This window comes from Pelodiscus sinensis, chromosome 4, assembly GCF_049634645.1.
Source record: "Pelodiscus sinensis isolate JC-2024 chromosome 4, ASM4963464v1, whole genome shotgun sequence".
Taxonomy (NCBI): domain Eukaryota; kingdom Metazoa; phylum Chordata; order Testudines; family Trionychidae; genus Pelodiscus; species Pelodiscus sinensis.
The window spans coordinates 84,173,811-84,198,288 of NC_134714.1; the positions used below are offsets into that span (position 1 = coordinate 84,173,811).

The following is a 24,478-nucleotide window of genomic DNA, read 5'->3' on the forward strand; positions in this document are numbered from 1 at the left end:
AAAATTCAAGGAGAAGTCAGTGCAAAATAACGATGATGTGAATTTAAAGTATGATAGCTACTCTGCACTAATTGTCTCTGTGGACACACACATTCCGCACTAAGCATACTTTTGGTATGGTATAAGTTAATCTAAACTGCACAAAGGCATGTTTAGTGACAAATAAATATGCCCACATGGGAAGTTAAGTGGTCACATAGATATAGCCTATATCAGCACAACTTATGTCACTCAGGGATGTCAATAAATCCTCCTCCTGAGTGACGATATTACCCCAACATTAAGTGGTGGTATGGATAGCGCTTGTTGGCCGGAGGGTTTCTCCCACTTACATAGCTTCTGATGCTTACACAGGGTGGGAGTAGTTAAGCCAATGGGAAAGTTCTCTCTCTTCCACTAAGAGCAGTTACCTTATTAGAGAGCTTTCAGCTTATTGCATAGGTGCAGCTGTGCCAATTGTAAACGTTAGTCTAGCCATATCCTATAATACAGGTTGCACCTCTATAAACCGGAACACTCTGGTCAGGCAATATCATGTTCCAAGATTACTGTGTCCTGGTGCTCTATGGGGGCATGGGGAAGCCCAGGATCCCTTTGTGATGTGGAGTGGGGGTGGAGGGTAACAGCCCAGCCAGGCTGGGATGGGAGAGAACTGTGTGCGTGGTTCAGCTGGGCTGCAGTGTGGAGCCAGGAAGCCCCGGTGGGGTAGTAGGGCAGGGGGGAAATCAGAAATGACTTGCCCTGGTCTGGCAAAATCCCTCATCCGGGACCAGTCAGGTTCCTAGGGTGCTGGACCAGGGAGGTCCCACCTGTACTTATTCGGTAACAGTTATGCTAGGTTTTTTCCTAGCCCTAAGACTGGAAACTCCTTGAGCCAATGAGGTGTCCATACAGTATCCAGCACAATGGGATCCACAGCCTCACTAGGGCCTCTGTGTCACGGCAATACAGTTAAAGTTAATGATCTGGGGCCTTATTTAGATGGAACATTGTTTCCCCTCTTCGTGCTAGGTACTCATTACCTGCAGCAGTTTTTAATTCAGAAGCTTCTGTTTGTGTTTTGGAAATGGCCCGGAGCCTGATTTACTCCCCCAATTCTGCCTTTGCCATGGCCTTTCCCAAACAACTCCAGCCTCTGAACTTAAATGATGATCTTACTAGTGACACACTCCAAATCTTGTTTGCAGCCTTGTAGTTGTGTTGGTCTCAGGATGTTAAAGATACAAGATAGGCAATGTAATATCTTTTATTGGACCAAATTTTGGTGGAGAAAGAAGCTTTCAAGCTTACACAAGGAGGCGGGAGCTTCTATCAGTATGGGAAATACATTACATATCACAGCTACATACAAGGCGGAACAGATTGTTTAGCACAGTGGCTCTCAACCTTTTCAGACTAATGTACCCCTGTCAGGAGTTTGATTTGTCTTGCATATCCCCAAGTTTCGCCTTGCTTAAAAACTACTACTTACAAAATTAGATACAATTCTGAAGTGTAACAGCACACTATTATTGAAAATGTGCTTAATTCCTCATTTTACTAGACAATTACAAATCAACTGAAGTATAAATATTGTACTTACATTTCAGTCTGAGCAGTATAGAGAAGTCACTATCTGTATGAAATTTTAGTTTATATCAGTATTTTTCCCATTGTAAAACTAGGCAAATATTTAGATGAGCTGGTGAACTCCCTGAAAGAACTTGCATACCCCACAGGGACATGAAGCCCTGGCTAAGAACAGGGGGTATGCCTACACTGCCACCGTAGTTCGAACTAGGGAACGAGGTGTGCCTTGTAGAACGGGGTGTACCGGTAGTTCGAATTAGAGATCCTAATTCGAACTACCTACTCTGTGCCACGTGTAGCCGTGGGCACGGAGTCCGCACAACGGGGATTTAAAAATGGCGGCGCCCGGCAAGATGCAAATGAAGCCTGGGATATTTAAATCCCGGGCTTCATTTGCAACTTTGAATGCCTACATTAGCCACCCTAGTTCGAACTAGGGTGGCAGTATAGGCATACCCTGGTTTAGCATAAGTTGTATATATTTCAAGGGACAATTAGTGGCCTATTAAACAAGTCATAAGAGGGAAAAGATTACAAAAGCTATGCGGGGAGGAGGGGTTACAACACTGTCTGCAGTTAGATTGTTGTTAAAAAAAAAAATCCATCTAGCCCAGCATCCTCTCATCTGACAGTGGCCAATGCCAGATGCCCCAGAGGGAGTGAGTAGAACAGGAAATCACCAAGTGATCCCTTTTAGGGTTGCCAGGTGTCCGGTATTGACCCAGACAGTCCGGTATTTTCACCTCCTGTCCAGTAAAAAAAATTCAGAAAATACCGGACACCTAAAATGTCCGGTATTTTCTTATTTCTCCCCTCCTGCCAGGAGGCAAAAATACCAGACACCTGGCAACCCTACACACTCAGTAACCAGGCCCTGCCTCTTCCCTGGTTCCGCAGGGAAACGGTCTTCTGGCTCGATCAGGAAAACAAGATGGCCACCGGCAAAAAGCTTCAAAGGCTTTTCTTAAAGGGGCCATACTGTTGTTTTTTGCTCAACATTTTCGTCTCTCCCCCCCTTTTTTTTTCCACCCCTCAACAGAATATTTCCCTGGTGGTTTTTTGTTGTTGTTGTTTTTAGGGGGAGGGGCGGGGTGTAGCCAGACAGGAACCCTCACATATAACATCCATCTTTGCTTTCCTGGAAGCATACAGGGCACACAGAGCAGTAAAATCAGCATAGTCTTTGAAGCCTTGACAGAAGGCCCGGATATGCTGGCTGCTGTGACCCTGGATGGCTGTAAACAGAGATATACCAATTGTTGACCTCGAGGCTGTGAGAACTGCCTTGACTGAAACCCATATTGATACGAACACACACTCGTCCGGAGGGAGGAATCTTCCGCCCAGTAAAGAATGTCCAGTACTCACAATTTAGTTATCTCTCTTGCAAGTGTAAATTAAGTTGAAACTCCCTTGTATGAGCTGACATCACAAAGACAGACCAACACAATTTGGCATCTTAGATAAGAAAGAGGATACGGGCCCCTATGGGTATAAAGATGGGTCCAGCAGCACACTTACTCCGAGTGTCAATCTACCATCTATCTGCTGGTCGGGTTAGGTGACTGGCCTCCCGAGGTTCCACGGGGATGCCCACCTCGTATTCGTCTTTCCTAGGAATTGAGGGACCGGCCCTGGTCGGATACACTGGAGTCGAGAGGGGGTAAAAATTGTACCTGGATGTGTCCTTTGTCTTACGTGTACACATAGATTTAGAGCTCTTTAAAGATTAAGCTGTTACTTGGTACCATTATTTCTATTTTCTTTGTAACCATTTTTAAGATCTATATTTGCTAGCAGTTAAGAATAGAGCAATAGCCATTGTAACCATATGATTTAGAAGCTTCTTTAATAAACCTGTAACTGTTTAAGCTTTAACCTGACTCCTTCAGTTGCTGTAACAGAACCAAGCACAATTTAAAAGAACTCCAGCCATTCATAAGGGACAGATACAGGCAGAGCTGGGCATTTGGATCGTGTCACTTCCAGGGGACAGATCTGTAGGGGCATCTCTCAGCCTTCCCTAGGCTGCCCGCTGTGAAGGGATCATATATCCTAGCAGTCAAAATCTGAGGTGTAATAAGTTCTCCCTGTAAACTCTGGGGCATCTGTCAGCCTGTTGGCTGCCCACTGCGAAGGGACCTGGTCCTAGCAGTCAAAGACACGGACGTTAAACTTCTCGGGGTGGCCGTCAGCCTTCCCTAGGCTGCCCGCTGCGACGGGACCTTGTGTCCCAGCAGTTGAAGACTCGGGTGTAACACACACACACACACACGCACTGCCCTGACCATCGGCTGACACGGGGGGGGGGGGGGGGGGGGTTGGTATTTTTAGTTAAACCATCTGGCAACCCTAATCCCTTCTGTCATCCATTTCCAGCCCCTGACAAACAGAGGCCAGATACACCATTCCTTTCCATTCTGGTGAATAAGCATTGATAGACCTAACCTCTATGAATTGTTATAACCCAATGATCTCCTGAGATAAGGTAATTGTATTAAATGCGCTTGCATACCTAGAAGATGGTGAACAGAACTTTGACAATGGACTCTAATATACTAAATAAAGGTATAACAAGATCCTATGGCTGAAAGTTGAAGCTAGATAAATTCAGATTGGAAATGTGGCAAATTTTTGAACAGAGGCTTGTGATAAAAAATGTCCAGTGATGGAGAATCTAATTAAAATTGGAAGTTTTTCTATATGAAAAAAGATATTCTATAATGCAAACAGGAATTAATTCAAGGAAGCCCTATGACTTTTGTTAGACTGAGCAAAGCTGTGCTGCCCCACCCAGTAACACACAGTGTCTGGGATGAGTTGAACTGTAAATTAAATGACTGAAAAAAATGCAGGGAAGTTGTGATAAACCTTTACAGCTTAGATCCATCACCCTGAAGCCCAGAACCATACTCTTATTGACTGCTCAGTTTATTATCTTGGAAATATAAAAGCCAGCAGCTAATGACATCCCCATTACATGCCTTTTCGCTCACCTAATTCCTCTAACATTTACAACAAACTCCAGGACTGCAGCCAGAAAAAAGTGGTATTTTATACAGCCAAGTTTACACAATGGCGTTTATAGACATTCAACACTCAGAACCCTGATCACAGCACCCAACGCCATCCCATGTAGCTGTAGAGGTTTGATGATGCCCTGCATACAGCCTTGCAAATCTACGGATATCCGTTTTATATCCGCATCCATGGATGTGGATGAAGACATCCACAGCTCAATTTTTGCAGATATGGATGTGGATACAAATTCTGTATCTGTGCAGGGTGCTAGACCTGAATTCTGATGCCCTAGGCTTGATGGGAAATCTCTGTCTGGCACTAGCCCGGGCTGTACCCTCAGTCCTTCCATAAATCTGGTTCAGTTTCTTAATTAATGTTTGAATAAATACATTTTTATTATTCTATCCTGACTGCACATCACCACAAGCTCTATAAGCCACTGTCAGAATTCACAGCCTGTTTGCACACTGCCTTCCAGGGGTTCTACTTTGTCCCTCCTCCTATGAAATCTGAAGACTGTGGGTGATGTCTTTTTTAAAGACCCAGCAAGCTATGAAAAAGTACTTTTATGGCTGACTAACTGAGCTTTCCCACCCACAGAAAGAGACACATGGCCCCCAGGGGCCCTCATCGCCCACAGACAGACGAGCACTGCTGCAAACGTTACTCCTTCTAGCACAATGATATCTAAGAATAAATCCCTTTAACAATGCACAGAGAAAGAGCAAGTAATAAGCCATAGTCCTTTGCTCATGTGAACATTTTCATCTCTCCAGGGCTCACCTCTTGTCATTCTGAATCTCAAGACCAGCACCAAGTCAGTGCAAGCTTCTGTGAAACCCCACATTTGTACGTGAACAGCTCCCTGGTCACCTTTCACTAGGGACTCACGCCAACCTGAATGTTGTAGAAAGCCACTTGGGCATGTCCTGTGTTGAGCTCACCTTGCAAGTTTGATTCATTCTGTGACAATGTTCACCAAACATTTCAATATGGTATCTCTCTCTCCCTTTAACTGCCCTTGGGGCTTAAGGACCATGGCAGACGAGCTTAGTAAGCCTTTACTTACAATGTTCTTTCCAGCATGTCACAGTTTAAGATACCTAGTTCTTTTGCTCAAAACCCAGACTTTTCCTTTAATCTTCATATTCTATAGAGTACATGTGGCTTCATTTCAAAAGGGACTCACCTTTTCTACTATACATGTGTTTTTACTATATAACCCTTGTCTAAGGCTATGTCTACAGTACCACTTACATTGCTTAGAAGTGTGAATATTCCACCATCTAAATGATAAACACCACCAGCATAAGCACTCACGTGCACAGTGCTGTGCTACTGGGAGAGCTTCTCTCACTGACATAGCTTATGCTGCTCACAGGGATGAGTTTTTATACTGATGGGAAAGCTTTCTCTAGCATAGAGAGCCTTCACCACTTGCACTGCAGAGGCATGGCTCTACTGGCTACAGTGGGTGTCTGTGCATATAGACATGGCGTAATTTTTAAGGTCAGACAGAACCACGATGATCACCTGGTCAGACGTCTTGCATAACAGGGCATAGACTCTGTCCTGCACCAACCTTGTAAATTGAGATGGTGCTGTAGCAGATCTTCTAGAAGATCAATCTTAATTGAAAAACTGCATGTTATAAAGACTCCATTATGTCTCTAGGTAAGTTACCATAATGTGTGTGCACAGTGCCAGGCAACCTGTGGCCTGATGGCCACATATGGCCCACTGAAAGTTCTGTGTGTGGCACACAAGACATTTTGTTTATCACTGCCCTTGTGCAGGGTTGCCAAATTCTGTTGGTTCCTGTCCATGCAATTCCCTACCATTATTTCTTAAGTGACACATATGTAAAGCAAGGGCATGTAAAGTGAGGTGCATGCTGATTGCACACAATGTTGCCTGTAAGAACCATGCACTCCCTTTGCATCCAATCAAAGTACTGCTGTTGCTCAATTGGCACATCCTGAAAATTCTAAATACACAAGTGCAGTTAACATAACTACCCTATCCTGGGAGACAATCTTGGTTACAACAGTCTTGTGGCCCACTGAGATGGAAGGCCACTGTAGCCAGACACAAACCCCATCTTGTTTTTCCACGAACCCCATCTTGTTCCCCCCCCCCCCAGAGAGCAAGAGAAAGGCAGTCAGCCTTTGATGCCCTGGGAACGCAGGTGTGCTGCCTGTCCCTGACTCTACCATAAACAGAAACCAGACAGTAAATGGGCTAGCTGACGACCTGGGACCTCCCGTCGCCCTGATGGCTAGTACCAGTAATTGACACGCCTGCACTGTCCCAGGAGAGGAATCTTCGCCCATCACATACCAGAGGTGCCCATTGTCTGCATTTTCCCAGGTGTAAATTAAGCTTTGCACCCTTCGTGGGAAACTTGGTGTTCAAAGCCATTTTTCCTAATTGGCCACTTGAGACCAGGAAGAAGCCTACATGACCCAAGGGGTATAAAAGAGGTTCAGCAGCCCACCCCATTGGAGCTCCAATCATCTATACCTGCTGGCAGGTATTGATTGTCTCCCGAGGTCTGTGGGACGCCCAACCTCGCCCTACTTCTTCCCGAGGGATTGAGAGAAAGACGCTGGCCATGCCAAGTCTGGAACGCAGGGGTGAGAATATATACCTGCTATGTGTCTATTTTGCATGCATTTAATAAGAGCTCAGAGAACCAAAAGGGTTTCATGGTACCTGTAAGTGACTTATTAGTGTAATTTCTGTCCTGTCCTTTGTAGTGTCTGTGTTATCTGTAACACAGTAGTAGCATTTAACAACTAAGTTTACCCTGTAACAATAAAATAGTAACTGTTTAAGCTTTGACCTGACTCCTTCAGTTGCTGTAACAGAACCAAGCACAATTTAAAAGAACTTCAGCCGGTCATAAGGGACTCACTGCCCTGACTGTCGGCTGACAGCCACTCAGGCAGTCCACTCACTAGCCTAGCACAAGGAGGCCCTGATCCATAACAGAGACCCCTTTGGCCTTCTAGAATACAAAAATGTGCAGCTTGTTTTTAGTTTGGATTTATGAAGAACTAGGACTTAGAGAAAGATGTCCAATGGGCTGAGATGGCAAATGTTGTACTCAACAAACCGTATCACTGTCTTCAGATGGTGACCTAGGACATAGAAATGAATTTCCACCTAATCCCCAGCCTCTCCCTTTCATGAGAAAGGTGAGCCACCAGTCACCTAGATTCTAAACCAAAAATACCTCTAACTGGTTCAGCTTTAAGACACGTATTGCCTTTGGCCCAGTGAATCACTCCATTAAAACAGCTGTCTCTAGCATACAAAATCCCCTTGGCCACTGCTGACTTGACCTTACTCAGGACTTTAAACCAAGTACTGTTCTGTTCCTACCTCAGCTGTGCTTTCACAAATGGGTATGGAGGCTAGAGGCCTGCTTTTACCAGAGCAACACAGTGGAATTATGCCTTCACATGTCTTTTTTGGGAACAGAATCATCACCCCAGACTTCTTCCAAGATAATGGCAAGAGCATAATCAGTGCCTCAGGGCTCTTTGCTAACAAAACTCCTTTTCCAGGGTCCTCTTCTGTAGTGGAAAAAGGAAGGGAAACGTATGTTCTCACTTAGCAGTAGCTCCTTCCAAGTGGTAGCACAACTATGCTGGATTGTTGTGGACATTTCCATAACTATTAAGTGTTACATGTACCATTCTCCAATTCCATCCACTACTGCAGTAAGAGATTCTAGCCTACAAGGAGATTCCTGATCAAGATTGTTTTTCTCCCCTGTAACTAAGGCAGGCAAAACAGAAACTTATTGGGGATCTCTAGCCTCGACTGAGATTTCAAGAAAAGATTCCAGAAACTCTCCCAAATGCTAACTGCAAATTTTTCTCTTGGTTTGCACTACACCAAGCTACAGTGCAACAACTTGACAGGTCACAACAAGAGAAGAGGTTGCTGGGCTGCCAATTAACAAAGAAGCAGGAAAGAACAAGTTCACTGGTCTGAGCAGCAATCATTACTGCAAAACAAAGATGACAGTGATGGGAAGAAGCAGGCATTTTAGGATCAGCTATGTGAGCACACAGAGCTGCTGCAAATTAGAGATAATTACATGGGCATGTCTAGTTGACTGGTGTAATGTGGTGGTTCTCACCCGCTAGTGGTGAAGCCATTTGCTCTCCATAAGACTTGCTAATGTTCTTAAGAACTTCATCTTCGTACTCGTTCATTCAAGATTATCTGGTTCTTTTGGGAAATATCTACCCACTAGAACTGCAGTATCTAGAAAATGGAATTGAGCAAGTGTTCCAATGCTGAAATCAAAGGTCAAATGGCAGCATGTGATTTCATCCCTCCACACCACAAGCTTCCACAATGAAGACTTGCTTAGGAGATCCTCCAGACTGGGATAGTGGCAGAAGAGAGGGGGAAATGTGAGGACTGACATGCACCAGCAGAAATGTGTGGGAGCCCATGGAGTGCAGCAGGTCAGGATGAAGGTGCATCAGCGGAATGTGAAATGTTGCACAGGTGGCTACTTGAATCACAGAGGATATACTATGTAATGAGTACTAGAAGTCCTCCCAACCTCTGTAAAACAGACTACTGAAAGCAGCTGAACTATGGGAGTTGGGGAGATGGCCACAGCCTAGCAGATAACATTCTTTTCCTCTTGCCCAATTTTCTGTCAGAGTAATGATCACTCACTTGGTGAAAGTTACAAGGGAGACTGAACAACCTGGTCCTTCCACATGGGCGATATTTAGATTTCTGCCCTAGGGCTGTGGATAAAGGGAAGACTCTCTAAAAAGCATGTTAGGACTGACATGGTAAGTCTGAATTTTCTATGAGGTTTAACTGCTTACTCAGGAAAGCACGGAGGGGAGGTGGGTGCTCTGATCTGGAAGGTTTAATTGAAAAGCTCGAGACCTCGCAGGGTACATAGTGTCTCAAAAGATACTGCTCTTCTGCACAAAGAAATACCCTGACACCCATTTGCAATTGCATTAAACACACTGCATAGAAAAGCTACAATTCCCAGGGGTCGTGCTGTCCTGAGGTCAGAAAGATCTCTTAGCTTGGGTAAAAACAAGCTGGCAACGAAAAATGGGAAGAGGAAACTGAAGCCAAGGCCCTAAAATGACACGCAGAAGTCTCACATAAGTGGAGAAAACTGAATTTACCTAGGAAACCTTCCCAACATGTATCAGCTTAAGGACCTATCACTGTCTGCTAGATGAGGGCAAATGGGAAATCCACTTCTTCACCCAAATGCATACCCTTCCATAGGAGATCATACTCCCCTAAACATGTCAGCCCAGGACTAGAGAACATCCAATTTAAAATTAGCTTCAGGCAGCCCAGAGTTTTCTTTGATACAGCTGTTTTTCCCCCTTTTCACAACACAAATCCTAACCTGGGTTGATGCTGTTGAGAGTAAGGTCTCAACTATATCATGGAGTCAGCAGCTGTGGGAAATACCACATCAAAGGAAGTGAGCATCTCTCTGCCAGTAGCAAGACAAAGCTTCTGGAGAAGAGTTGGGAAGCAGGAGTATTCCCCTTAGAATCTAGAACAGCCTCCCCAAAGTCATTCAGAATAAAATCCCTACTACCTGCCTATTGTATGGTCGGGTGGTCAAGACGCTTCTGGGACACTGAACCTGAACAGAGCCTTTGCAATGTTCAGTCCTTCAATCCCAACTCCATTCTGACCAATTGTGTGTTACAACAGCAGATTGAAGGGGTCGCAGGACACAGCCTTCCAATCACTGGGAAATGCTGGTTGCAATGGCAAAAGAATCCAGGGGCCTGAAACCAGGATGCAGCAAGGCTCCATATGTTAGCGAAGCTGATGCAACTTCCCAGAATGCAGTTTCCAGGGCAACCAAACCAGCCTCTTCTCTTGCTCACTTTCATCACTACAGCAGCAGAAGTGAAAAGTAATTGGATTAATTATCAAAGCAGCACCAGCCAGAGCACTACTACTAATTGTCCATTTATCAGGTTCTTATAAACAGCCAATTGAAGTGGCATTGGGCTGAAATGTACCACTTAGTCACACTCACCTGTCCAAATATGCCTGAGTACAGCATAAGAAAAGTGACCAAGAAATGGGAAAACTGAAGAACTTTCAGATCTACTGAGTTACAGAGTTAGAAATACGGCAGCAGAATGTTTAACAGTATGTCTACACACACACACACACACACACACACACACACACACACACACACAATTTGGATACATGAGACCCGTGTTCTAGTTATATTGCTGAAATGCCGAGACACCTTGGGCAAGGGCCATCCCCTCTCTAAGCCTCAGTTTCCCGCTTTGGTTACATGTAGATGACAACACTTATTCACCTTCGTAGAGTGCTTTGAGATTTCCAGGTTGAAACAATAGTTCCAGGCAAAGGAATGGAAGCTTAAAGGTCCAGCACAATGATAGCCTCCTGACTTACTCTATGGCTTTGAGCAAAGGATCCAAAATTGCCTTTTTGACCCAGGCTGTAAAATGGAATAGGATATAGGGTCTGTAGTATGGTAATTGAATAAATATCGAACCCTTCACCTTGATCACTGATTCCAATAAAGCACAAGCTGAAAGTGGCCAAATGTCATACTAAGGTTAAGATTTTGGTATATTTATTTTTAGTGAAGAGTCAGACAGGTCATGGGCAATAAACAAAAATTCATGACAACCTGTGATCTGTCTGAATTTTATTAAAATTAATGGGGGGTGGTGGAGAGAGATGAACTGACAGGGAAGACTGAAACCATGCTGCAGAGGGACATGGAGTATGTGTCTAGCATAGGGGTAGGTTACCTCTTTTGGGTCAGGGGTCACTGATCCACAGAAAAATCAGTCAAGGGCCGCACACAAGTGAGAAGCAGAAAAAAACCCCTCTCATTGTGGCCCCTGACTGAGAAGGAGAAAGGTACTCCCCACATCCTCCTTGCACACAGGGAGCTAGGGGGGCCAGCCTAGCAGATTTTGAGTGCTCCAGCCCCCAGGAGGGCAGCAGGGGGGCTAGAGCACCAGCACAGGCTCCTGAATGCCAGGGGTGGGCCCTAAGCCTCAGGGGACAGATCCAAGCAAGCCAAGAGCCACTTCCAGGCCTCCAGGCCTGAGGTTCCCCACCCAAGTCTAGCAACTGCTGTGACAGTGGCCAACGTTGCCAGGTCTACCTGTGGCAACTGAGAGTTCCAAGCTCCCCTGCTGTCCATGGTGGCTTAGGGCTCTGAGTCCCCACCCCCTCCAAACCTGCTGCAGCTTGGCTCTCCTACTTGTAGCAGAGGCTCTCAGAGCTCCAGCTGACCGCTCTGGGCAGCCACCAAACATAAACCTGATAGCTTGGAGCTCTGGAGCTGGTGACAGACTGCTACAGGGGCGATCCTCTCAGCAACCTCAGAGGCTCAGAGCATGGAGGGTGGGAGAGGCAACTACCTACAGCAGCTTGGAGCACCAGGGACAGTGACTTGGAACTTGGGACGGAGAATGAGGAAAGTTTGCACTGCACCACTGCTTGCTCTTGAGATAATCAGAGCTGTTCAGCATCTGAGCTGTAAAGCTAGTACACTTCACCAGAACTAAATTCACTCAAATATTTAAAATGTCTGTGTTGCACCACTCAACAGGAAGCCATACCATGACCAAGTTCTCTACTAAGACCAGCGTTCAAGTCCAGGGATACAGATCTAACCCTGCCAGCAGGATGGGTCAAACTCTAATATGAGCTGTTTGTTTTTGGGCAAGGGAAATGGTTCAAATTCATTGGGCTGCACATGTGACAGGTCAGATGTGTGTTAAGATAAAAGGCAAGGTTTGTATGCATTCTGTGCTTTCAGCTAGTGGACTCCACATGTAGGTCCCTTGTTGAGTAACCTTTCAGGACATCAAGACTGCAGAAAGCGGAGAACACGCACGTGAGCTTGTATTCTTTGGCTAACACTGATTGCTTTTCTCCAGGAGTTTCCACTTAAGTGTTTTTTGGATTTTTTTTTTTTAATGTTCCTCAGTCAATATCTCCCTGGCTCAGCTGAAAGAACAGAATTGTCAGGTAATTGCTGCAGAGCTGGTGCAGGGAGTTCATGCACATGAACATGGAGCCTTGAGTGTTTGCTGACAGATTTTCTAGGTATTTATTGATTTTTAAATTGATATTTGAATCTACAATTGTTTCCCACCAGATGCAAGGAATTCAGTTAATCCCCCATCTTACATGGCAGAGTGCTATTCACGTTCTGACTCGGAGACTCTTCAAAGAAAGCTGCTGGTCTGAAGTGTTCAGACCGGGATGGGGTGAAGGAAAGAGCAAGTGGGCAGTAATAATACTAACACTGAGCTCCATGAAGGTGTGCTAAACACCCTTGATTGGGGAACTACTGAGGATACTAGGTCACTGCACTAGTTTACTGGTTGCTATCTTTGATAGAGATGTTTTCTTTCATCCCTAAAGCAGTACTTCACCTGAGGAACATGAACATGTTAGGAAGCTGGCAGGGACAAAGGAAAGATTGCTCAGAGGACTGGAAAGAATATTGTGAGAACACCAACATCCTGTGCCACATACCACAAAACAAATGGGCTGAAGAGAATCTATGAAATAGAAACCAACTGTTCTCCCAAGCTGGACTACTCCCATGTGTCACAGAAGTCACTTTATAGGCTTTTTCTCAGCGGCATAATTTCCACCATGAGCTCAGAGTTCAAAATAATTCTCCCATGCATATTGGTTGGACATGAAAGAACTAGAATCCAGAGGGTTAGTGAGACCCCCCTCATCATCCTGCTAAAAGTTTTAGAAGAGCTGACCAAGATGCTATCTGGACCATTAATTAGAATTTTCAAAAAAAAAAAATCTTGGAATATTGGGAAGTTCCGGTGACCACACACTGCCTTCAACACAAAGGACTATTCTCTTCTGGGAATCTTCTCATCCCTTGACTTATGTGACTGCTCCCACCGCTAATTATTCTCTAAATATGTCCCCTAAAGGGTTATCCTCTTCCCTTCTTCACCTTTCTCCTGTGGAGACTCCACAGGACACTTAGTACAAAGCCTCTCTTCTCCCTCTGTACCTTATCTTTAGGTTATTTTATCCACAAACAAATTAAACTACCATTTCTATGCTAAGGATTCACAGATCTACCTCTCTACTGCAGACTAGTTTCTGTCTGTCCAAACTAAAAGTCTGACATTTTGTGGATGTCTACACTCTACTGAAATGTAACTACAATTGTTCTTCTACCCTAAGCTCATCCCACTGAAACACAGTGGACTCCATCCCCATTCTGCCTGTCACTCAGGTCCATAACATGGGTGTTACCTTCAACCTGGACCCCACACTAGGTATGGGGTGGGCAAAAGGGCCTCCACGGGCTGGATCTGGCCTGCTAAGCAGGTGGATCGAGCCTGTGGAGGCCCTGCCGCTCCCCCACCCCCAGGCCAATTAGAGCCTGGTGGTGGGAGGAGAGTGCAAAGTTTCCTCCACCCTGCCAGGAGCACGGAGCACTTCCAGGAGCTCCTGACAGGGCTGGAGGAGGCTTTGCTCGCTCCCTGGCCAATCAGAGCCTGGAGGCAGAGGGAGCATGTGAAGTTTCCTCTGCTCTGAAAAGCACCACGCACTCCTGGCAGGGTGGGAGAAGACTTCACACATTTCCCCACCCCCAGGCTCTGATTGGCCTTGGGAGTGTGCAAAGCCTTCTCCCAGCCAGGGGCATGGGCACCTAGGGGAAAGAGGGGGACGGACAGGTGGGCAAAGGTGCTCTCTAATCGTGGTCCAGGAGTGGGGAACTCAGAAGTATCCTGGCCCCGCTCTTTTGCTTGAGGCTCTGCTCCTTCCTGTGCAGCCTGGGGCCACTTCAGAAATTTTTGAAGTGGCCCCAGCAAAAAATTATTGCCAACCCCTGCTCTAAGTTTTCACACCCAGGCTGTACAAGTCATGTTGATTCTTTCTGCATATGACCTAAGATGCAGCCTTTTCAGTCTAGCCACACAGCTAATTCTGTCATACAAGAATCATCTGAATTATTGCAACATTATTTTCTTTGGCCTTGACAAATGCAATCTTACCTCGCTCATATCCATTCCAAATGCTGCTGCTAAGATCATTCTCTTACCCCATCATCTCTCTTTCTGAATCCCTCCACTGTATCCTCCTTTTCTAGCACATCAAGCATATGCTGCTTGTTTTCACTTTCAAGGCTCTTCATAGTAAATCTCCACCTTACCTGTCTTTTATTTGCAATTGACATGAGACACCTGTCTCTGATTGGCCTCTGAAGCCCACCTCCATAGCCTAGTAGTTACATTTTTCAAACACACACCTTTGTGCTTTCTTCCCATGCTGCCCCTCGCATGTGGGAGAAGCTCCCCATAAATATTTACAGAGCTACCTCATTATCCTCCTTAAAACTCTTCTCTGCTTTAACACCTTCAAAAACTTGACAATGGTTAAGTAGTAGGTAGATAGAGACCACTGCCTATCACACTGCCAGGACTGTTTCCTTGATTCTGTCCCATAGCTATCTGTGGCCTCGTCTTCCCTTAGACTGTAAACTCTTCTGGCATGTGTGCACAGCAATTCAACACTTGCAGCTGAACTGGGCTCACAGGGCTTAGGCTGCAGTGTTGTAAAATTGCCGTGTAGACATTTCTGGCTAGGCTGGAGTCCAAGCTTTGGATTCCAGTGACAGGGACAGGTGTTTTATTGTAGTATAAATGTATCTTTTGGAGCAGGAACAGTCCTTGTTTATACAGTGTCTAGCACAATAGGGTTCTGGCTACTATAACCCAAACAACAAATATAGCCAGGGCCCTAGGTAGTCTGGCCAGGAAATTTGCCACAGAATCTACCCAGGAAATTTGCCATAGAATCTACCCCATCATGGAATGGTATTTCGGAATATAAGTTTCAGGGTTATCACAAAAATGTATGCTCCTAGCCTTTCACACTTGATCCAATTATTTCATACTTGATTCAATTGTGGCAGGTCAAAAATTGAAAATGCAGAGGGAATAAAATAAACTGAATTCAGTACTAAAAAAACACAAGGGGTTGCTGCACTGGTGGGCTCTTAAGCCCCGCACAAGGGCTCTTAATGAAGCCTCTGTGATAGGGAGATGCAGTTTTTACATTATGAATTGCAGGGTTACGTTTTCTGTACTGAAAGAGGCTTGGGCTCAAATGCTGGATTACTCTCCAGCAGAGAGATGTGAAGGAAGAGGAAGCAGAATAATAAAAGGAGTCACTAGAAGCCAGGCGCAAACTGACTGCTGCTCTTAACGCTAACTGCCAGGAAAAGACAGAATGCTCCTCGGCTGCTGGGAAAGAGATGCCATGCAGAGAGGGCTCTAGGCAGATGTTTCCAACAAAGCCTGACTACAGAAGAGTTCTGCAGTGTTGCCTGGCAGCAAGTAATTATCTGCCAGTGAGCTGCTTCCAGAAGCTGACAACCAAATTCCACACAAGCAACAGTCATGAAGAAAGTGTGTGCGTCAGCTACACGCTACAGGCTGGCTCCCCTGCTCATCACACAGTGGGATGGAAGTGCTCCACAGCATTGCCTTTGGCTTCTCTTGCATTTGCGGCCACAGAATGGGAAACAAGGGTTGTCTCAGCTGAGCGTCTAAGTGAGATCGAGGGATCCAGGAGACATTTCTGAATTATACAGATGATACTGATGTTTTAAAAGGCTACAGTGGCACATTACACAATATAGCCATGCAAACTACAGGGGCTCTCCTTATGCATGAAGCTCCTGGCCAAACCATCCACAGTGAGAAAAAACAATAGACGGAAGACCCTGCTCTTTCCATGTATCCCGCACCCCATGCCAATAGTAGTGGCAGCCAAGGGATCTTCATCTGGCAGGTTGCTGATGTCCAGAACTCAAGGTACACAGATACCTGCCTTCCCCTTATCGAAAAAAGCCTCCCCAATGATGGTACCCATCACAGAACAGCTCAGTCACCAACAAGAAGCACCCTCAAGAATTACGCCATTTATCATATAAAACTGTTTCATTCACAGGCTGCCAAAGCACCACTCCTCTTCCCCTACACCCCCGCGTGCCCAAATGCCTGTATGTTGTATGTGGTGTCAGCTGAGGTTTTAACATGCGCTTATTAGGAACCTAATTGAATCCTGCGCTGCCTTGTGAGCAGCTTGCCAGCCGGAACATGAACAAGGCACCCTATAATTCAATTAGAAGGACCTGCAGCAAGCTGATCATTAGGTTGTCGGATTTTTTTTTTTTTTTTTTTTTTTAAAGCAAAGAGACATTTCAGATTGGGGAGGGAATTAAACACCAGAGAATTATTAAATTTCCCCCACCTTTGGCTCTGTCCTGAGGTTTCCCCTAATATGCACTCAAAGTATGGAATCTGCAACTTCTAGGTACTTGTATGAACCCCGTTACTGTAGTATTTAATTCCACGCCCTCTGCTCTGTCAAGAGGTGTATATACCAATACCAGGTTGGACACAGAACTGTTACAGGTTCTTTTTCCAGACTGACCCACTGTGCGCAGACTGGAGAAAATCCAACCTAGGCACAGTTCACTATATTCCAGAAGAGGTCATTCTTTACCTGCCAAGACCCGGTTAACAGAAGAGTGGGTGGCCAAGCCTGGCTGTCCACGTTCATGGAAAATCCCAGCATAAGGTAAGTACTCCGGCAGCAAGAAACGCCTAAAAAAAGAGTGCACACACTGTGAGAAACACCCCCACACACTGAAAAAACCTCCATTGTGCTGCCAGGAAACTGAGGCTCTCATCCAAGAATCCCATCTAATCTGGACAAGCAGTATTGGAATCTAGGACCCTGGAATCTAGGCCAAAAAGAGGAAACCAGTCACCTGAGTGCTCCATCCAGCACAAAAATGGCAGGCCATTGCTCAGGAGCATTAATTCTCCTCACAGACCAGCATTGCATGCTCCCTCCAGCCAAGATGGAATTGACAACTTGCGGAGCTGTACCAGCAATCTAATCACCATCTCCTCCCTTACCTACACCTTCATCTTTGACCCAATATGCATCACTGAGAATCCCCAACAGATTTTCTCCCACTTTCAGTTTGACTCAACACTACAGCCACCAATCTCCAGTTAAGAAAAGATCAGAACAGGGCTCTGAGAATGTAGCTGGGAAAGCTAATCACACCAGTCTCACCCTCTCTTTTCCAAGAGGTCCAGGCATCCTCTGGAGTCCCAACACTGATAACCTATTGCACAGCAGATCCGTGCAAGCAACTGAATCTGGGCCTCTGTCATGCCAGCAGAGAGCTCTGTTTTAGTGGCAATGCCAAGATTTTATCCCATTCTTCAGATGTGTGTACAGGTCTCACCTGGGGACGAAGCGCCCAAGCGACGGTGCAGACATACGGGCATTCCGGGGAGCTCGGTGCCTTGATCGGTCTCCATTGTCCCTTCAGTAAAACAAAAAATATTGCACATTAGAACATCCCCATAGTAGGTCCCAGGAAAGTACCTACAACTTTAATTTGCCACCTTGTATAATGCCAGAGAGTTCCAGAGGTACCGTCAGCTCAAGCTATCTGCCTCTTAACAGTCTGCATTCCAAATGTGTCTTTCACCAACAATCTCATAATGATATACACACACATAGAGCCTCTTGTGTACAATAGTTCACCTCCACCTCCTTGCAGTTTACTCTTCATTGTTTTGTCAATGTTAGTTTTAAATTATTCCATAGCTACAGTTAGTTTTCTAGACAAGACAGATAAAAGAAACAGTCCCAGCTAGGAATTCATTCATTCATTCATTTTCTCTCACTCTCCCAGTACCCCAAACAACTCATTCTCTGCACCATGAAAGGGGAACTTCAGACATTCCTTGATGAACAAACTATCCCTCTTTTTCTCACCATGCAGCTTAATACATTGGACTAATAGCAAGGAGGACAGGAAAGTCACCAAAGGTCCTGGACTCCATCTCTGACCCCATAGTCTACTCTGGCCATGTCTAGACTTGTGGGAAGATCAATGCTGTGGCAATCGATCTTTCAGAATTCGATTTAGTGCATCTAGTGAAATCAAACACTGAGGGTGCCCTCATTGGCACTAATGCTCCTCACTGTCATGAGGATTAAGGGAAGTCAATGGGAGTGTTTCTCCTGTCAACCTGCTATTGTGGGAACGGCGCTGAAAGGAAAGGTCAGTTTAAGGTATGCTATTCCAGCTATGTAAATAATGTATCTGGAGAGGACATATCTTAATGCTGAACTTTGGCACTGTTCCCTCAGCAGACGGTCAACTGGAGAAATACTCCTGTCTACTTCCTTGCTCTCGCGAGGAATAAGGAGTACCGTGGTCAATGTGTACTAGACCTGCTAAATTGAACACCAGAAGATCGACAGCTGCAGCACTGATCTTCCCATTACTATAGAAGTGGCATAACTTGTTGCATGACCTTGGGTAAGTCTGTTCTCTGCTCTCGATCCAGATCCTAATCTGGAAATGAGGATAACAACTAGCTACTTCCAGTGAATTGTGAAGGTAAGTTAATGTTTGCAGGGCACTTAATGGCAAGAAGCTTCAAAGGTTATAAATCCTCGTTCCCAGGGCTCGACAAATAATACAATCTACTCGCTTCTGGTGAGTAGATTGTAACCCAGAAGAGCCGGGTTCGGGTGATCTGCGCATGCGCAGATCGCCGGACAGCGCAGCTGGTGAGCGGGGATCACTGCGGTTCAGCGAGCCCTGCTCATTCCTCATTTGTCCGTCTGCTATGTACACTGGACAAACATCTCAGACACTTCGCCAAAGGATTAATGCCCACAAAACAGATATCAGACAAGATCACAAAGAGAAAACAGTTTCTTGCCATTTTAACCAGAAAGGACACTCTCTCAATGACTTAACCACCTGCATTCTGCTACAAAGACCTTTTACATCTGCACTTGAAAGGGAATCCTCTGAACTGTCATTCATGTTAAAATTAGACACTTTCCAAAAAGGACTCAACAAACATTTGAACTATCTTACCCATTACCAAGATAGTTTCCCCAATTATCACCTCTAATACCATTAACTCACAAACATCCCACTCTCCCTACCTCTAATATCATCAATTCACAGACACTTACCTTCCTTCCTCCCCCCCACCCCCCGCATCCCCCTCCTGTTCTGCAATGTGATTTGTCCTTTTCATATTTGTTCATTTTTTTAATTGTATCCTTTGGTATATATGGTTGTGACTATTTTCTTCCACTATTTGATCTGAGGAAGTGGGTCTGGCCCACGAAAGCTCATCATCTAATAAACCATCTTGTTAGTCTTTAAAGTGCTACATTGTCCTGCATTTTGCTTCAGCTACCCCAGACTAACACGGCTACATCTCGATCCTCATTCCTACAGTCTTTGGAATACTTCTGATGCAACAAACCTGGTAGCAGCAAATTCCGAACCCACTCCAGCAAGCTGTGCACATAGATTCTTTTTAACAGTAAGCAAGTAAAATGTGGGCTGAGAAGGGTCCATTACGTGGCTATTTCCCACTCATTTGAAAAGCCAGGAACAGAAGAGCAGAGTGCACTCCACAGCTCATTAACATCTTAAACTTTACTTTGTCAAAGTCAAATCTAAAACACAGCCTAGAAAAGGAAATTCATCTATTTATCTTCTTATCTGCCTGAACAGACTACAGTTATAGTGCTTGGCCACATAGCTGGATCTCAGTGTGGCGTTGACAAGGGACCAACAGGGCACCTTAAGCCTACAAAGGAAAACAAGTTGTGGGATTGTCTCCCATAGAGAAAGAGGCCTCCTTGCCATTAAGAAGCATATCAATAGCAAAAAGAATGTCGTGGAGTTCTTTCCATCAAAGATGATGTATGTCAGCACTCATATTCCTTCTCTTGTCAAAGAGAAAAAATGCTCTTCGCCAACCCCACCTGCATTATTCCCCAATTTTGTGTCTCTCTGCAGGGAGAGGATGAAAAAGTAGTTGGAGAACAGGGAGTGATATGCACAAAGATCACTGCATAGAGCTAAATCTAGTAAAAAAACTAAGACAAATAATCCGCTTTTAAACTGTTTTTAACAGGCCTCTAACCATGCAGGATTGCTTGGTGTCGAGTGAAGAGAGGCAAAACTAGTCCAAAGAGAACCCTTATACCAGAAAACACAAGCAGCCACTGGAGTTACAAGCTGCTTTTGGCAGAGGAGAATCTTAGCAAGAGAGAAATCAGCAGGCTGCACCCAGCAAAACTCTGCATCTAAAAATATTCCCCTAGCAAGTTTTAAAAGAATAGAAATTAATTCAAGCTGGTGGAAATAAAGGGAGAAAAAATGTAAATGCCCATAGCCATCACTTCAAGCAGGTTCAGAGACCTATGCACCACTGACTAATAATTATTCATTTTGATTTTTAAAATGCACCTTACTGAATGCTGCTAACACCCATACAAATATCATAAAAGCTTCAATAATGCAGTGTCCTAAGCACAAATACTTCAAAATTCAACCAGATGGCTCAGAACTCTCCTACCATATCACATCAATCTATTCATTCCTCTCCTTCCTCCCTGCTTGTCCAGGACTAACTTGAAAGAAGAGATAGGATTTGTAATGTGGCCCAAAGGCAAACAGACAAGAGCTCTGGTGGACTGGCAGGTGAAGCAAATGCTACAGTTTCAAAACACCTGCCCCAAGTATGCTCAGCCACAAGGTGACAGGATTTGGTATAAGAGAGTAAAAGCTGATCATAATCTCCAGCATTCTTTGAGAATATAATTTGTTGTAGTTCCTGAAGAACAAAAGGATGAGCCTAGAGGAAGAAGAACATTACAAACAGATACCATCTAGTTAGATCTACTAATATACTTTACTTAATCCTCTGTTCGTTATCACATATTGAATGTCTCTGTGTTACCCGGGAACCTTCATCTACTGCTGAAAAGCTGGAGCAGCTGGTATTACCCTGATGCCAGCTGAAGATTATTCGTGAACCTTCTAAAAAGGAAATAAAAAAGCCTGCAGATTGGTAAAAATGGATGGTGCTTTCTGCGTTATTTCTGTACCACATATACTCCGCTTACAGATCGAGGAGAGCAGATGTTAACATGACTGCATGCCAACATGAGGTATTGCTGCAAGGAATGAAACAAGTTTCCAACTAAGTTCTTGAAAGTATTAATGGGACTTTACATTCCACCCTAGTAACCTGAGTTACAGCTCAGCTTCAAATTTTCTATCTTTGTGTCAGCTACTTATTAGACCCACCAGATACCATGGCTGAGCAGCAGAAAGATTTACAGTGCCCAGTCTCATAGCAAAAACACACAACTTGAATAAGTGGATCCATTCCATATAAAAAGCAGCTACTGCTCTGAAATCAACATAATATTTTTCCTGCCAAAGAAGAAAAAAAAAGGCGCTGCTTCCCCTTGAGCCAAGATCTGGGCTATAAGAAAAGTATGCCAACAAACAATGCTAGTAGCAAAAGGAGATTTGTGCAAAGAAAATTTGAGGAATTTAAAAAAAAAATCACTGAATAAGGTACAATGAGGAAGCAAGGGAAGCTTAAACAACCATAATTAAGGCATATATTAATTCTTATGAAAAGGAAAAATGCAAGGAAGCAACAGCCAGCATGGCTTTATGAGGGATTGTCTTAGATCTCAGGTTAAGAATAATTTATTTGTTCTGTTTACAAAGTGTGGCATAGGACTCAAACAGCCCTATGAATAATCAGACAATTTGTAGGAAAACTAATACTGCCAAGGGGCATAAAGGCAAAGAGAAGAAAATTTGCAAATATAATCAAGAATGTGCAAGAGGAAATGAGCTCATATTAAAAATGGAAAGAGATTAAACCGGCTATTTTAAATTGAGCAACCAAAAACTACCCTTTTTTAAGTTAAGATAGAGACAAACCCAATGAGGAGGTAAAGATGATCTCGTAAATGGTGACTGATATTGACCAATGAAAGCAGATTTGAAAAAATATGAATGACAAATTCATGCACACAAAAAAGGAAATTATTTAATTTGCCATACCAAGACATTTTTAAAAGCATGAAGAACTGAGCAGACAACAAGAGACTGGAGAATAGCAAAATGTAATGAAGATCACAAAAATGATCCTGGTAATTACTATCCTGAACATTTAATTTCACAGCTTAATAAAACAATACTCTCTAAAGGTTTAGGATGGAAATGACAAAAAACACTCTGTGTTGGTCTCTCTCTCCTCCCATTGACTGCAATGGAACTAGAGTTAGATCAACACTGAGTACTTTTCAAAATCCCATGTAACTTATTAGGAGGTATAAGAAATACACAGAATGGGTTCATAAATATCAAATCATGCCACACAAACATGATTGCTTTTTAGGGAATTATTTAGTTAATACCTCTACCACATTGTCTTGATCTAACTTAAAAAAATAAAAATAAAAACTTATTTAGAGCATTTTATACAGTATTTCACAAAATCAAATGTAAAGTTAGAGAAAACTGGTTTATAATATAATCATTTAAATGTAAATCACATGGATAGGAAAACAGAGGTTGATAAATAAAAGTTATAATTGGTGAAGGAGGCATTGGGCCTGATTTTACCATCTTTGGTTACATTGTGGAGTAGGTGGGAAATGTATGTACTGTATTATATGTACATATGGTTATATGTGCCTCAGCTTACCTGCTCAATATTATTCTTTATGACTACATGGAATTAAATGAAAGGCTTTTGGAGGAACAAAACTAGTGAGTGAAGTCAACCTACCTTCAGAAAGAATATCACTGGTTTTGAACAGAACCACTAAATGAAAAATACCCATAGGACGTTTATTGTTCCTAGGTCCAAGCCTAGGATCAAAGGGACACTAAACTGTTAAAAACTCCTGCCTAGAGAGGAAAGAGGGCATGAGCAGACAGCTACATCGGAAAGTGCTTCTCTGACAGTGAGACAGAGTATGCTTCCGGGTCTGACTGTCCCAGCCCAGGATAAATGTCTAGGCTGCATGCAATTTCATTCAAAACTTGAAAGGAGAGAATAAAGTTGTAGTTAGATTCATGCGTGTAAGCCTGCATTGTTATTTTAACCCTTTTCTCTATTACTGAGTTCTTGTTGCCGAATAAGTAGTACCTTTTTTGGAAAAAGGCTGAACTGTGACCTCACATATATTTGCTGGTACAACGCTCTTGAGAGAAGACTCCTGCAGCCAGCCAAGCCAAACTAGCCCTGCTCAAGTAGCCATGGGAATAGATAGAAGTGCTGAAGCCTGAAGACCCATCACTCAGGGTTCCCTCTTTCCCCCCGTTGAGTGAGTGAAGATTCAAGACATATCAGTAGGATGGGTTTACGCACAAGAGACTACATAGGAGTGCACGACATACCACCCTGCAATCCATGACATCTATGAAATAGAAAGGAAACGGCGCATGTTAAATGAAATGTGCAGATGATACTATGGATATATTTTCTGTCATCCCATGTACCCATGCTGATAAGTAAAGGATGTGTGTTGCATGGGGTGTTATTGAATGCAAATTAACTGACAATTTTGCTCTAAATAGGGAAAAGATGCAAATAATATTGAGGTCAGGGAAACAAAGCGATCCAAGAACTATTACTGCAGGTTTCTGAGTTTCTTCTGGAAACATCTTCACCTTTCACTGACTTGCACTTGCAAAGATCAAAGCCCCTCAGAGAAGAGAAATAGGAGCAGTAAATCAAAACAAAATATAGAAAAATGGAAACCAGCAACACATCTGGGAAAAAATAATCCCAAACATTTAATGAAAGGGAGATAACTAAGAAGCAGAATGCAGAGATATCACTGATATGAACACAGCCAGCAAATCAGACAAAAGTATGCAATACAACATGACAGCAAAAAAGGCATGTTTTGGAGC

General features: G+C 44.0%; 1 protein-coding gene across 3 annotated transcripts in view; it reads right to left on the reverse strand.

Moving 5' to 3' along the window:
* Nucleotides 1–24,478, reverse strand: part of AMBRA1 (autophagy and beclin 1 regulator 1) — a 224,049-nt gene that overhangs the window by 101,182 nt on the left and 98,389 nt on the right. The window contains exons 10-12 of one of the 3 annotated variants that reach the window (XM_075927595.1): nt 20,247–20,330; nt 17,942–18,022; nt 17,185–17,285 (exon numbers count right to left, since the gene is read on the reverse strand). In XM_075927595.1, coding sequence (XP_075783710.1) covers nt 17,185–17,285; nt 17,942–18,022; nt 20,247–20,330 — 266 coding nt within the window. Of the gene's footprint in view, nt 1–17,184; nt 17,286–17,941; nt 18,026–20,246; nt 20,331–24,478 lie in introns of all 3 variants that reach the window. The other 2 variants (XM_075927593.1, XM_075927594.1) reach the window with 2 other exon arrangements.